This window comes from Camellia sinensis, chromosome 4, assembly GCF_055761805.1.
Source record: "Camellia sinensis isolate YWXY chromosome 4, ASM5576180v1, whole genome shotgun sequence".
In the NCBI taxonomy this organism is placed as follows: Eukaryota; Viridiplantae; Streptophyta; class Magnoliopsida; order Ericales; family Theaceae; genus Camellia; species Camellia sinensis.
In genome coordinates, this window is record NC_138964.1 from 157274673 (window position 1) to 157291193 (window position 16521).

The 16521-nt window shown below is 33.7% G+C and overlaps 2 protein-coding genes across 2 annotated transcripts; one reads left to right on the top strand and one right to left on the bottom strand.

The window, feature by feature from the left end:
• Window positions 1-633: 633 nt before the first annotated feature.
• LOC114308540 (Mitochondrial substrate carrier family protein) lies at window positions 634-6871 on the bottom strand. The gene is made up of 9 exons (XM_028254151.2): window positions 6710-6871; window positions 5735-5850; window positions 5399-5456; window positions 4517-4666; window positions 3891-4095; window positions 3221-3266; window positions 1881-2001; window positions 1684-1756; window positions 634-1130 (listed from the first exon to the last, which is right to left on the bottom strand). The coding sequence occupies exons 1-9, from the start codon at window positions 6789-6791 to the stop codon at window positions 896-898; spliced, it is 1086 nt and encodes a 361-aa protein (XP_028109952.2). The 5' UTR covers window positions 6792-6871; the 3' UTR covers window positions 634-895.
• Window positions 6872-10536: 3665 nt separating this feature from the next.
• Window positions 10537-16178, top strand: ATP3 (gamma subunit of Mt ATP synthase). The gene is made up of 9 exons (XM_028203334.2): window positions 10537-10824; window positions 12787-12830; window positions 12943-13095; window positions 13521-13634; window positions 13733-13860; window positions 14978-15100; window positions 15196-15315; window positions 15497-15618; window positions 15728-16178. The coding sequence occupies exons 1-9, from the start codon at window positions 10727-10729 to the stop codon at window positions 15795-15797; spliced, it is 972 nt and encodes a 323-aa protein (XP_028059135.2). The 5' UTR covers window positions 10537-10726; the 3' UTR covers window positions 15798-16178.
• Window positions 16179-16521: the final 343 nt, after the last annotated feature.

The window sequence follows — 16521 nt, forward strand, 5'->3', positions numbered from 1 at the left end:
TTAGTGTGAACTAGACCCACCCAAAAAAAATCTTGTTTGGTGTGGAGTTTTAATTACGATTTCACAATGTATTTTGAGCTATGTGTTTGGATAAAGCTTTCAAAATACATTTCCACGTCCCTTTTGAAAACACTTTTCAGGCGGAATTTGAATTTTGAAATTTGGTTGACCGGAATATGGTTTTTTTTTTTTTTTTTTTTTTAAACAATTGGCACCAATTATTTTTTTTACATTTTAAATAAAAACTATTTTTCAAATTTTTTTAAGTTTTTAATGAGTTTTTTAAATTTTTTTGAATTATGTTTGGTTATGAGTTGTAAATTTTTAAATCAAATATCATGTCACATCAAAAATTTCAAATTTAATTTAAAACTCATAACTAAACAAATTTTTCACACTCAAATCATAATTTCAAAATTTACAAACTCAAAATACAATTCTATTTTTAAATTATATTTATAAAATTCTACCAAACGCCACCTTATACATTGTGGAATCATAAAACTCCATACCACAGCCTAAATTTGTCCAGGAAAGGTTAAATCACAAAAATAGCATCACCCAAAAACACCATTTAACCATTTCTTGACATGAAAACAAAAAAGTTGCGAATCACACAATAAGAACCACAGCTGCAAGAAACAAAAATCAAGATTGGACAACATTTCATCATTGTTCCTGTAATTGTAATACAAAGCATATTAAAAAAAAAAAATTCAATCCTAACTCGGACAAATTCTCAATGTCATTTCCATGTTCCTGAGGCTTTCATCAAAAGAATACAATTGATCCAATATGGCAACCTATTGATCTTGAATTCTAATACGGTACAGAGCTCTATCTCATTAAAATTAACTGGATGGTGAAGCAAAGTCGTGTAATTCAGTATAAGTTTTTAAGACACCTCTTGGAAAGAAGATTCCTTTTTGTCGATTGATATGCTTGCGACTTCATGCACTTTATCGTTGTTTGATGCTTCGTTAAAATGGTCTCTGAGGAATTCAACGGCCATGAACGTAAGAGCAGATGCTGGAATGTACCACATGATTCTGGGAATGCTACCTCTGAACATTCCTGCTATGCCTTCAGTCATCCATATAGTACGAACCGCATCCATCCAACCATTATACCTGAAGATGATACCACACTATTAGAGATCTTAAATTTGATATTTTACTCATTTTCATTTTCTCTCCATTCAATCAAAAACAAAAAGCATTGCTCAAACATAGAAACAACTATTACAGTTGTGACAGATCAACTGAAAGAAGCAAATCCCTTGACCACGAACGCAACAGACTACATTCATGTAACGGCAACCTTCAGGCAACTTTAGCCTAGAGTACTAAGTTGAAGTGCATTTGAGTAATATAAATAGAGGGAGGAGTGTGAGACTGTGCTCCCTTGTGTGTATGTGTGTGCGTGAGCAACACAGATGGGAAAAGAGGGAGGAGAATGACTAGGCAACTGAACAGCTAACCAGCTGATGAAGTGGGAAAGAGCAAGCAGGAACTGTCATATGAAAATGAGCAGAACAAATGAAGGAAAGAAAAACCCATGACCAATGCTCGAAAACATCTAGTATAGGCATACAAAAGATGCTTATTATGAGAAGTTTCCGAAGATTAGTCTCACCACACCTAAATCTCATTAAAATAATGAAAGAAACAAAATAGGTGATACCTTAAAGTTGATCCCTGTACTTGCAATCTTGTCTTGACGACATCCAAGGGAGTGGTGAGATATGCACTAAAACCTATAAAATTTTCAACATGTCAAAAATGTTAGTTTCAATATAAGTTAAAAAAGTACTTTGCCAAATTCAATTACAAGAATTCCAGTACTTTATTAGTTAGAAGTTTCACGAGCAAGACACTTACCACCAGCTAGTCCTCCCAACAAGAGTCCCTCAATGGAACTATTAACATGGTAACCTGAACTGGGAATCCACTTTTTCTTTCCAAACTCCGTCAAATCTTTTAGGGCCTCGTAAAAGGTAACCTGGAAACAACAAAAAAATTAATATGAACACAAATTACTGTAATTTGAGAGTCAAAGCAGATCAATAGAAGTCAACCAAAACAATAGATGCATGCATATTGGCAGCAGCTTCTACATTTACAGGAGGAAGAGAGACCAGAATCAAGCATTATCACATGTGATTCCAGCTTGAGAAATTAACAGTCTTATGGTACACCATCAGTCAATACTCAATTTAAAATATAATACACACACACTACTGATTGAAACATGCTAACAGAAGGGAAGCCAAGGGGTCCCAGTTTTAGTGAACACATTTACCTGTCTCTAGACCCAAATCAAAATGAAATCCTAACAGCTGGAATTGCAAAGCAGTTAGAAAACGAATTTCTGTTCTGGATACAAATCATGTGGCAAATAATATATCAAGGAGAGTTTTTTTCGGTGTTATGTACTGATGTGTAACCTTTCCATGGACAATAAAATATAATCACTTTGATGAAGCAATACACATCTGAAATATTTGGTTTACTTACAACACTGTATAATTATTAGGAGTTTTCAATTACGTACAATGTTTTTCCATTTTGATGAGGTTCTATTATATTTTTCTTTAGTTCACCAAACGTGATGAACATTGCTATGCATGAGAACACGGGTAGAGTCTGAGTGCGGACACTTTGCATTAAAAATGGCAAATGTTACTTCCGTATCCAGTCTTTTCAATTAAAAGGGAGCAACATCCAGTAATAATGTCCTTTTAGTTTACCAAATATCCAGTTTGATCTTTTCACATTTGAACCAACTCTAACTATTTCGGCATGCAATTAATTAAAAAAAAAATTATTGTCTATAACTTCAACAAGGAAAAGCATAAGCTAGGATTCACAACAATTTTGAATTTCGAAAAAACAATTGTTAGAAAGACATGCAAAACTTAATATATTAAAACAAACAGGAACATTAGTCCAACGCCTTGAAGAATAACTTAGATTGCAAACAACAACATAGCTCAAGAATTTTCAGTGGATCATTAAGCATGCTTTTCATACAAGAACTCGACACTCAATTCACTGACCAGGCAAGTCGTGTATTGATTTTAGTGACTCAGTCAGCTTGAACAGAATTGAGCAATCTCCTCTACAGCCATATAAATTGATAGCTTAAATCTCTATGTACAGTTTAAAAAAGAACCACAATGAAGTAAGAAACAGCAGAATTCCGAAATAAATTTATTTACCATTAGACCTGCAAACGGCACATCCCTTGCAAGTGTAGACCAATATCTGCCAAAGAAACACGAGACGAAAAACAATGACATGTAGAATTCAAGAGAACTAAAGAAAACAAATGTCAATAACACAGTTCATCAAGCACAAATTTATGCGAGCGAAACAGATAAAGCTGCCATGGTATAGGTGACAGCATGCATTGAAAGCTTTCAATTCAACTTTAAATGTACACCCAATACCATGAATCCATTACAATTCTACCAAAGATTTCCAGCCTCAGACCTGCTTGTTCACAACTTTTTTCAATTGAATAGTTGAATGTCTAAAATAATGATGATTCCAATTACAACAATGGTAGAGGTACCTAAAATTTTACACACTATTTTACTCCCCCTCTCACATGGGGTGTGGGACCCCATGATGTGATGGTGTGGGTCCCACACGCCATGTGAGAGGGAAAGTAAAATAATGTAAAATTTAAGGTACCTCTAGTCTAGCATTATTCTTCCAATTATGTATAATTAGGAAACTCCACTTTCAGTGGAGTTCCAATAAGGGGGTTAATTCTAAGTGGTACTGGTGCAGCTCGAATCATCTCAAGAGTCAAGTCCAATAGGTGTTCTCTAAAGAAAACATGTTCCAAAGAATTAAGGTTGAGGAGTTGATATCAAAATATACCCTGCATACAATCCTTTTAGCCCCTTTTCCTTCAATATTGAAGAGCCAGCCTGAAACATTCCTGAATAGTAGCCATATATTTGCATGCCAGGTTTCATATTGTCCTTTATGACTACAGAACTCCAATATTTTCTAGTGCCTTGAATCTGCATGCGTTGCTTTATCACTTCGCATGGAACATACACAAAAGAGCCAAGTGTATCTCCTGAAATGCATGGAGAAAAGGAAGACATATTCTGAGTTCTCTAAGGCATGCCAACAGCTCATAATCCAAGATCACTAATGTTGTTAATTTACAAAAAATAAAAATAAAATAAAATAAAATAAAAAAGAAGCATGCCGTAGTATAACAAAAAATATGGACAACAATGACATCGACATTAAACAATAGTTAAGAGAAAATTTATGCATTTGATGCACCAATATGAGGGGTCCGTGCACAATGATTGTAACAAGCACTAAGACAACATCAAACCCAACACACATTGAGTACAAAGAGCACAGATAGATAGATTTATCAAAAAAAAAAAAGAAAAAGAGCACAGATAGATAGATGGACCCAATTTCCCTTGTTAACGCTGGCAACTGCCAATGTTTGACAAAGAATGAAAAGGTAAACAGCTTACCAAGACCTCCAGCGATAAAATGTGCCCAGTGGCCCGCAAGGCTAGGGTGTTTTTCTTCAATCCACTTCTTAGTGGACTCTATAACACCAAAATACGTTGCTCCAGTTGCAAGAGATCCAGTAACCCCAGGAGCTATTCCTCTGTAGAAGCCTGTTAACATAATCAATTCAGACAAACTTATGAAACAGCAAGTTCACTGATGTATGAAAGAGGCAATAGAAAGATCCCAATTATTCAAGTTCCTATACATCAGATTTGTAAATCCATCAATTATTAAAAATTTGACTGTTCTCATATCTTCTCTACATTCAACAGTATATGAACTCCAAAATGCATATCAGGTACAGACAAAATTGGGCCTTTAACCATTTTACATATCTTTTAAACATATTTATAATATAAAAAAATAGGAGTATTTTGAAATTATTTCCCAAACAACATGAAAAAGTAGTTGCTAGACACGTTTTTAGTAACTTCACTTTCACATTTTTTATTTATATTCAAACTCTGTTGAAAACATGATTGCTAACTACTTTTTTTAATAAAAGTGAGGTTAGCAACCCCATTTTCTTTACACTTCGACTATTAGTAGGCTTCTACACCAAATCTAGCTTCAAAAAACGGAAATTTAAGTGTGGTTACTTTTCACGCTTTCAAAAAGCCTTTAGTAACCATGCTTTCACCTCATCTGGAAATACAGTACAAGAAGCCCCTAGTTTGTAAAATATATATTTTTAGAACGTAAAATGATTAACGAGTCGAGAAAATATTCCTCAATCAAGATCATCCATGCAGAAGTTTTGTGAATACGAAAAGACATTCAATGTACAAAGAACTGTCATCTACAAAATTAAAATCCTACGCAAATTAAAGATGATGTACCTCTTAGCCCATCAGTGACCCAGACTGTCCGAACCATCTGTAATATGCTTTTCTGATTCTGATAGTATTTAAGCCATATATCAATAACATAAAAAATAACAAAAAAATGGCAGGCTTACATGAGATTGATCCCTTAACCAAATTTATAATTACAAAAAAGTCAATTCAATTCAATTCAACTAAGCCTTGTCACTAATATTTCAAATAATGAAGCGTTAAATGAATAAAAGCCAACTATATACAATGAAAATTACTACTATTTTTTTATTCAAAGCCCAACCCTCGTACATTTCCATATGATATCGTGAATTATTGAACCCACTTGACAACTTATACCTGACATCCATTAAAAATGGCTTGACTTTGCATCCGTGTCTTTACAGTATCAATTGGATGCATCATTCCTTCCCCAAAAGCACCAGCAATACCTCCCCACAAGAATTCTCTCCATACTGCAACCACAACACACATACAGCTCAACACTCTCTAATGCCACAAATACATCATAATAACCAATTATTTCAACACATCTTAAAAACAAAATTACATTATCCTCAATAAAAATCAGATGTGAAAGCGACTAGACAAGGACGATATATATATTAGATATTCAAAGTAGTACAAATTTACAATAGGCCAATCAAATAGTTTACATATATGTGGTAAATTACACTTTGCCTCCTTTATGTTTGGCCATTTTCTCATTTTGACTCTTAAAGTTTGTTTTTTCTCCCACTTTGGCCATGTTTCAAGTTTTTCCCAGTTTACTCCTAAAACTAGCTTCTTTTCAAAATTAGATAGAAAATGAAATGTTGACTTCCACAAAACATTGAAAAATATATTATTATATTGGGATTTGAGTTTACGGTAGATGTGTAAGTTATATACAATAAAAAAAATTACATCACGTGACTGTCGATGTGTCATTTTTTATCTAATTTTGAACATGAGTCAGCTTTTGGAGTAAATTGAAGGAAAAAAAAAACTTTTAAGGCCAAAGTAAAAAATAAAAATAAAAATTTTCAAAAAATGGCCAAACAGGGGCAAAGTGTAATCCACCCAAATATATACATATATTCATAATTTCCACAATATCTCCATTTCAGATGAACTCCACCACCGGCAGTAGTATGAGCATCTGTGTGTATACACAAACTACATACGTTAGATTCTGTATACTATGCAGGTTAAATATGGTTTCTACAGAAGTTATATTCGTTTGGAGTTGAGCTGAGGATCGATGATTGAATGAAATTTGCAGATAGATAGATAGATAGATAGATAGATAGATAGATAGATAAGAAAGCATACCGAAGAACTGGTTGTGATTGGCCTTGCTGCAATGAGGTGTTGAAGCTTTTGTTTCAACGGAATTCGAGCTGTGAATCGCCATTGATACACTCTCTCTCGCGCGCGCGCGCGCACTGTGTGGTTAGGGTTGTGGGGTGGGGATTTTGAAGAGGGCGCGTATTTCGAAACCCCTTTTATATGTTTCGAAACGATTCGGCTTAATGCCCGACCCGATAGTTTCTACTGGGCCCGGCTGTCTTGGGTTTAGCAGGCCCAACTTCTGTTATACACCCAATTTAATTTGGGTTTTACTAACATAATTTTTCCAAACTCCCCAATTTCATCCCATCAATTAATTTGGAATTTTTTTTAAAAAAAAATAAAAATTCGAACGTCCCATCTAATACCAAAACTAACTCTTCATTTTTTTTAATTTTTAATTTTTAATTTTAAAATTTGATCCGACATAAACTAAAGGGAAAATAAATATTTAAAAAAATAGAATTTGACCATTGAAACAAAACAAACTTGCGTGAAACGAAGAAAAAAAATTAATCATTAAATTATTATAGGTATATATAAAATGTCTAAAATATAAATTTTTGTTAAATTTAAGGGTTGTTTGAGATATCATAAATAAGTGCATTTTTTACCTTTTTGGATTAAAAAGTTGAGAAAAAAAATATAGATGTTTTAGTTAACTTTTTGAATTTTTACGAAAAAATATATACTAAAAAATTATATAAATAAATGTGTAGAAGAAGATTGTGGATTAGGCCGTACAAGTTGGGCAGGGTGGTGGGTTGGTTATAAGATGAGAAATGATTACCTCCTTTTTCGGGCTTGAATTTGACCGTGTTGTTCGGCCGATGAGAGCCTACCACAGATCCCGTTTTGTTAATCGAAACCGTTCAATGTGTATAACTCGTCGAGTAAAAAATTACGTTGATTGGATATCGATAACTATCGTATTGTGGATTAGTTTTTTTTTTGTCAACTGTTAATTGTAACACCATCCATTTTTTATACAAAACTGATTTGATCATGTAGTTAGCGATATCCGATCAACATGCTTTTTACAAGCATATAGTTCTGGACGATTTCTACACATTGAACGATTCGAATTATCAAAACAGGACCCGTGATGAGTCCCCACAGACCCAACATTAACGTCCAAGATAGTGATTTTATATACATAATTTTTTTTTTCCCTTGTCCACGGTACTAAAGGGGTCAATTCAGTCCCAAAAAATGTATAAAGTTGGTTTGATTAAAATATTATGTATATTAATTTTTTAATATTTTTAATTTGTGAATTATGATAATTTTTTTGTTTTTTTTGTAACTTTTTAAATTTTTTAAAACACCCTCAAATCAGGCCTTAGGCCAAGTTTGGGTACTTGCAAAAAAGTCAAAAAGTCAAAAAGTTACTCAAAAAGTTAAAAAGTTAATACTATTCACCAAAAGTCGACAATTACGGCTGCACAACTCCCAATTCAAATTTTTCCTTACAAATAAATTTTTACAATTTTTTATTACACATTTTTCCATAAAAAGTCAAAAAGTTAACCCAAACATCCATATTTTGAACCTCAATTTTTTAGTCCAAAAAGACAAAAAGTGCACTTATTTAGGACACCCCAAACAACCCCTAATAACTAAAATATTATTTTTATCAATTTTACTTAATGAAAATAAATAAATAATTTAAATTGACAAGATAAAAAAAAATATTTGTTATGAGTGTCAAGCCTTTATACATTTATTTATTTTTTAATTTCTCATAAAGTAAATAAGTATATTTTTTAAGGAAAATTAGTCTAAGGTCCCTCTTTCACCTCTTCCAAATTTAGTAATGGAAGAGATTCACAATTTTATTTTATAATCTCTAAGGTCCCTCAATTTCCAAACCCATATATCACGGAGAAATTTGACACTCTGGAATCAAACCTCATTTTTTTTTTTTCTGTCTGTCACTCTAAACTTCTCCCTCTCCAAATTCGAAACAATTTCACTTCATTCCAATTCCAATTCCAATACCAACACCAATACCAATACCAATTCATCAAAAAATTGAGGCTACACTCTCCAGCACATGATGGATGTGGCTGAAGCATCCGAAGCTTTCGCCGACGCAACAACGCAACGTCGCGCAACTACGTCGCGCAACGCCAAGGCCATGGTGGCGACACATGCGGACGTGAAAAGTACCCGAACTCGTACGTGTTCATCATCGACATGCCTGGGCTAAAGTCAGGGGGAAAAGATCCTGATTCCTGGCCACGCTTCTGGAGGCCTTGTCCTCGTGGCTCTACAACTATGAATAAAAGCAAACTGATGACCAGTGAATACCACTAAACTTCTCAACTTCTCTCTCTCTCTCTCTCTCTCTCTCTCTCTCTCTTGTAATTGAAGTAGTAGAAGTGAAAAATGGTTATGGTGGTGGTAGTGGAACCACCGTGTGCGTGACCGAAGCTTCAGGTTTCATTGGTTCATGTCTCGTTATGCGTCTTCTTCAACGTGGCTATTATGTCTGAGCCACAGTTCGTTATCCTAGTCTCCATTATCGCCTTCATCAAGGTTCAGGCGGAGGGTTGGGAAGTTGATGAGGAAGTTTTTGTTGCCTAAGAATGCTAATACTGATCAGATCTCTGCTATTTGTCAAGATGATGTGCTCACTGAATTTCTCTGGAGAGAAATTCCAAAGTCCAGAGAAATTTGGTTAAAACACCGACAGAAAATCTAGAGAAATTTAGAATTTCTCTGGAGAGAAATTTTCTGGATTGAATTTTTTCTAAATCAATGTTGAGGGACCTTAGACGTTATAAAAATATTTAATGTTCTTTATGCTATAAAATCTTAATACCAGAGACTTAAAAAAAAATCTCCTATTTTTTAACTTCTATTAAAAAATATGTAAAAAAAATAATAATGTGACTTAAAAAAATAAAAGATAAAAAAGTGTGATAATATAGTTCTTCCCAAACAACCTTTAGATAACAAGCAACCTTTAGATAACAAGTAGTGAAACGACATTGCTCGGTACCATAAATCGATTGGGCATTCGCCGAGAAGTGAGAGGTTAAGTGAAAGGGTAATGTTAGGAATATTAATTTTTTATCAAATAAATGACTAAATGTCTCATATGGGCGTGGGGTCCGCAATTTTATGGACCACACATCCATGTGATGACATTTGGTCATTTACTTGATAGAAATTTTGGGACTTATAGCATTTTTCTAAGTGAAAAAGGTAATGTTAGGGATACCAAATTTTTTACCAAATGAATGACCAAATCTCTCACATGGGTGTGGAATCCGCAAATTTGTGGACCCCACGCCCATATGAAACATTTGATCATTTGTTTGGAAGAAAATTTGGGACCTAAAGCATTTTCCTAAGCAAAAGAGTAATGCTAGGGATACTAAATTTTTTACCAAACAAATGACTAAATGTCTCACATGGGTGTATGGTTTGTAAATTTGTGGATTCCATATCCACGTGAGACATTTTGTCATTTGTTTGATAGAAAATTTGGGAACTATAGCATTTTTCTAAGCCAAAGGATAATGATAGGGATACTAAATTTTTTACCAAACAAATGACTAAATATCTCACACTCGTGCGAGACATTTGATCATTTGATAAATTGTTTGGTAGAAAATTTGAGACTTATAGCATTTTCTTAAGCCAAAAGTAATGCTGCGGATACTAAATTTTTTATCAAATAAATGACTAATATCTCACATAGATATGAAATCTAAAATTTTGTAAAAACATTCATTTATTTGGTAAAAAATTTTGCCTCCGTAACATTTTTCTGAGCGAAAGTGTGATGTTAATATGTCAAATTTTTTATCAAATAAATCACGATCGCCGTGGGGTCCGCAATTCTGTATATAATTTGGCCGTGAAAAGAAGTGTTAGAGAAGAACAGATCCAATAGCAAAACCCAAATTAAATTGGGAGGAGTAAACCCTATCAAATCAAGTTTGGAAGCAGAGGAAAGTCGAACAAAACACAGATCGAATCTCAAAAATGGCGATGGCTGCTCTGAGACGTGAGGGAAGGCGGTTCGCTCCTATGATCTCCCCCAACCCTATGAACTCCCTCCGATCTTCCCTCGCTCCTTCCGAGTTCGATCTCTTCTGATTTCTTTTACTACGAGCTTCTCGCAATTTTAATGTTTATGAATACTTGTGATCTAGGGTTTTCTTACTTTGATTTGCAACTTTTTGGTGCATTTTCTTCTCACCGATCGTTATTTGCTTTTATTTTTTCATTTAATTTGCACGGATTGTGGTGTTCATTTTTGTTTTTATGTTCAAAATTTGTAGTTTATCTTTAGCTCAAAAGTTATGCGTAGTGCGTCAGACTGATCGTTAACCAAATAGGGGAAATTACCAAAAAAAAAAAAAAGCCCCAGGATTTGACATTGTAACAAAATAAATGTCAATTGAAAATTTCAATTTAAACCATTTGACTATTTATGTTAAGCTCAGTTTGTTTATATGATGAAAAAAAAAAAAAAAACTTTAGTGAGTTTGTTTAGTTTGAAAATGGTGGAAAGTAGAAGAAAACTAATTTTCTTGTAAAACCAATAGTAGTATTGCAATTAATTTTTAATTTATTTCAAAATAACCCATGAAAAATTGAATGTGTGAGTTATTTATAACTAGACTTTTAAATTTTTCTATCTTTTTGTTACGAAATTTGCAAGAAAATATATTTTCTTTTCTTTCACTGTCACTTTCTATCAAATTTTATTTCTAGTCAAACAGAGCCTTGAGTAACACTGATGGAAAAAATTGGTATTTTAGTCATTAAAATCAATGAAAATGGTCTTTTAAATATTTTATGTACACCTACATTGAGTTTAATGGCTACAATATATTTTTTCATTGGTTTTACTTAACAGAAATATGCTGGTGGTTAACATTCTAATAAATCAAAAGACTAGGATTTAAATTTACAAAATTAAAAATTTAGGGTTTATTTTGATACAAAGTTCAAACTCTGGGGGCTTTTTTATTATAATTTTCCCAACAGAATATATATAGACATATGTTGTATAATGTCAAGGAAGATATATGTTCAGGTACACAAAGGTGCAAATGTATATACTATATATACTAGCACATACACCAACATATTTATCTTTTATGTAGAATAGAGATGTCAATTTGCATGCAGGAAGTGTTATATGATACATTGTGAACACTGTGTCTTCGTGTTATTGCACATGGAATTAGATGAATACCTAAAACCGTACCAAAGTCCATGTAGCATAGAATACAATTTTATGCTAGGGGAGGATTCTTCTGCGTTCACGAGCCAAATAAGATAAGCTATATCCGAAACATGAGTGTGTTAGTAGCTAATTGACAGTTGATTTGGGGATGGTCAATCTTTTCGGATAAGCTAGATTCTAAACATTAGAATTTTTGGTCTTCTTGTTATTAATTTTCATTTGTCATCTAAACGATGAGTTAATGATTAAAGGTCATGGAGATGTAGAGGAATGAATTCTTATATATTTGGTTTTGAAGACCATGAGGTCCAGATAGAAAACTGAAAATAGGTGGAGCCAAGTAGGGCTTCTCTAAGACGCATCTATAGGTTTTAATTTCGTTTTGGATGTTAGAATATCATGTAGTCACCAACCCAGATGGCGGGGACAAGAAGCTACATTAAGCATAAGGCTTCCAAATTTGGATAGTACTTATATTCCTGTTAATTTCAAAGTTGTGGGTAATGCTAATTGATTGTCTTTACAAAAGTGCTGGCCAAGCGTGGGAGCTGATATTGGATTGTCTTGGATTTATGCATACATTATCACCACTAAGGGTGCAAACTTTGAATATTGATTATATTCTTATTATTTTTATTGTAATAATCCACTTAAACAAGCTTAACCTTCTATTTTTGGGCATGCATAATATCCATATAAGTCTAACTTTTCATTTAACTTCTACAAGTTTTATTTGCATCTTTATTTATCCAAAAAAAAAATTAGAAGAAGAAAGTTTTACCTACATCTGGCATCTGCATCTGCATCTGCACTTCTAGTCCTCTAACAAATTAGCTTGGGTGGGCAGGGAGCAGGCCTTTATTGGAGTCCGTTCTATTTCGACACAAATTGGTAAGACATTACTCAACTATTGATGCTGCAGTTAAATGGTCTCTGTCATTCAGTAAATATAACCGTTCTTGTGATTATTGATTGTTTATGATGCTAATATTTATGTATGCAGTCCGAAACCGGATGAAGAGTGTTAAGAATATCCAGAAAATCACAAAGGCAATGAAAATGGTTGCAGCCTCTAAGCTGCGAGCGATTCAAGTTAGAGCTGAGAATTCCCGTGGCTTATGGCAGCCATTTACTGCACTTCTTGGTGACACTCCAAGTATGTTCCTCAACAAACCTTGGCCAATCATAATTTAAGTTTAATATAAAAGTAGAAGTTTAAGTGTCACTTATAGAAACCAACTAAGATGAGATATAAAGATCAAGTAACATAATTAGACACAATGTAGACCCATGGACCACCAAGACAATCCGCATATGTATGATAAAATACCCTCAACTCCTAAAACTTAATTGAACTTCAGTAATACTAAACCAGCAGCTTATCAACTTAGAAACAACCTAAAATGATTCAATGTAGCACGAGCCTTAATGCAAGGTCCTAAGTGCAGCTTAGGATGATAGGCATCAGTTTGGCCATACCTTTTTTGTTTTGTTTTTGTGATCCTTTATTGACTGCATCTCTGATTCGTTCATTCATTAAGTATGGCCTTATCTTTAATGTATTGCTTGTTGCATTACTAGGTGTTGATGTCAAGAAGAATGTCATTGTTACAATTTCTTCTGACAAAGGTCTTTGTGGTGGAATTAATTCTACATCAGTCAAGACAAGCAGGGCTCTTTTTAAGTTGAATTCTGGTATTTCTGCTAGCAACTGTTGCGGTGACATTTCCAATTTTTTACCATTGGGAAAGTTTGAAAACATTTTACTAGTTGAATGTTGTACTACTATGCAGGTCCTGATAAAGAAAATAGATATGTTGTTTTGGGAGAGAAGGCAAAGGCTCAACTGATACGGGATTCGAGGAAGGACATTGAGATAACCTTAACTGAGCTGCAGAAAAATCCTTTGAATTACACCCAGGTTAGTCTATTGTATTTATTGCTGTTTATGATTTGAAGGAAGAAATTAGATTACGGTCTCTCTCAAATTTTCAATCTGTTCATTTTCTCTTTGATTATTTGGCTTTTGGTCTTATGCTTGATTATGAATATCTTGTTGGCAGTTCCTTCCATTCTTTTAGAAGGTTTCTTGTTGATCTATTTGACAGAAATGGGAGTTTCTTTTGCTGGAAAACATTCTTGTTCTAATGTAGATATATGGATGGAAATGAAACTAAGTTTCATACTCCATCCAACTAGATGGCAAAAGCACTCTCAACCCACAGATCTGCAGATAGAGACAATCCTTCACTAATTTGCATTGCATATTGTTCCTGGGTATGCCATGGATATATTTGGTGAAGAGTTGCAATGGCAGTTTTCTTAGCATATGTGACTAGGGAGTAGGGATTTGTAGAGAGTGAGGAGGAACGAGTGTTCAGTTGAGTATTTTTTTTTTTTAATAATCTAAATGGCAAAGCTGTCCTCATAATATCCTGGCAGTTGTTGGTCTGGAAAAACCATCCCCAACAAAATCCCAAATGAAAAAACTGTTTTTGTTGATAAGTGAATTAATCTTAAGAGTATGATTATAGATATACTTATATTCCTGTATTTATTTTGTGGATGGCTCCCAATGATCTATGAGGCTTATGTTAATTTTTAATTTTAACTTTCTGTTGTTTGGCTGTGCCTAACATTAACTTTGAATAAAAAAATTTGTGTAGGGATCAAGAATTAATTGAACTTGAGAATGAACTCAAGTATCATTAGCCAAATTACCATGATTCATGAAAGCTTCATTTGTCTTTTTATACACTCGCATGCAAATCTTTGACCATTCATATTTCATTTTTGTTCCATCAAAATCAGGCATACAATTCCAAAGTTGTATATACTAAAAAGGTATGTCCGTATGTGTGTGTATGGGTACTCTAGAATCAATCTTGCTTGAGGTATTTGCACATTTAAATGCTCCTTTTCTTTCAAACAAAACTCTCTGGTCAATCAGGATACGAACTCTCTGGGCCACTAGGTTAATGCTTGATTTTATTTTCTTTTTTTCTTCCCTTGCTATATCCAAATTGTTGCCCTGGCAGGTTTCTGTTATTGCAGATGAAATCTTGAAGAATGTGGAGTATGATGCATTGAGAATTGTTTTCAACAAATTCGGTTCAGTTGTCTCATTTATGCCGACAACAGCAACTATATTATCTCCTGAGGTGATTAGAGTGCTTTGAATTTATTAAAATAAAAAAACCACAAATTTCATTTGTGCTTTTTTTTTGTGGATATGAATTTGACTGTGTTAATATAGATTGTGGAGAAGGAAGCTGAAGCAGGGGGAAAGATTGGTGATCTGGATTCCTATGAAATTGAAGGTGGCGAGACAAAGTCAGAAATACTTCAGAATCTTACAGAATTCCAGTTTTCTTGTGTGAGTCCTACCACATTGGATGTTTTTAACAATTCTTGAATTTGGACTGTACTAATGCTGCTAAAAGGGCGTTTGTAGTTCTCTAACTCGAAGAGGGTTTTCCAGAATAAATTATCCATTTATGTAGATTATCCAAGTCTAAGATTGTTTGATTGGAAACAAATTCCGATGATTTTCGCAGGTGATGTTCAATGCGGTTTTGGAGAATGCTTGCAGTGAGCAAGGAGCAAGGATGTCTGCCATGGATAGCTCTAGCAGAAATGCTGGTGACATGCTTGATCGCCTCACACTTACTTATAACAGGTCTCTCTCTCTCTCTCTCTCTCTCTATATATATATATATATATGTGACTTTTTTGTTGTTGCATTTGTATTTGTATCTGATCTATCTTACTTACTGTCGTTCTGATAGAACCCGCCAAGCATCAATCACCACAGAACTGATTGAGATTATTTCGGGAGCATCTGCATTGGAGGGCTGATTGTGTGAATCGCTGCATACTCTCTATTTGATGGCAACGAAATAAAACCCTAGTGGAGAGCATATTATTTTTGTCGGCTTCTTTCAACAGTCTCCCTAGGTCAACTCATATTTTTCTTTTTTTCTTTTTTTTTGTCCCCTGAAGAAGAAGATTGTCTTTGTGATTTCAAATTATTCTGGAAATCTTTCTTATCATCTCTGATTGAAGAATTATTTTGGCACCGAAACTTTCATTTCAACTTAGTGCAATAGTTGAATGGGTAATAATCTGTCGAAAACTGTATGATCCAAACACAGTATAAACCTACTTTAGTTTTGGATTCGTGCAGTTCATTTGCCAACTAAGTGCAATAGTTGAATGGATAAAACTGTATGATCCAAACACGGTGTAAACCTACTTAGTTTTGGATTCGGGTAGTTCATTTGCCAAATTCTGCAGTTGAATATAGCTTCTTTTTTAATTTTATTTTAAATGATTACATGATTCAACTTTGGGTGTCAACATAGCATTAGGGTTTTTTTTAAGAGAGCAAAAACAAAGAGGAACTTGGTTACTTGACGTAATTTGGTTGAGTTACCAAAATAAGCAGTCTATTTGGTTAAGTTGTCAAAATCTATTATTCAAAGAAAGTATTTTCATATGATTTCTATGATAATTAATTGCGTTGTTTATTAAATATTACTAAAAAATATCACTAAATTTTCAACTTCAGTTGGAAAATTGT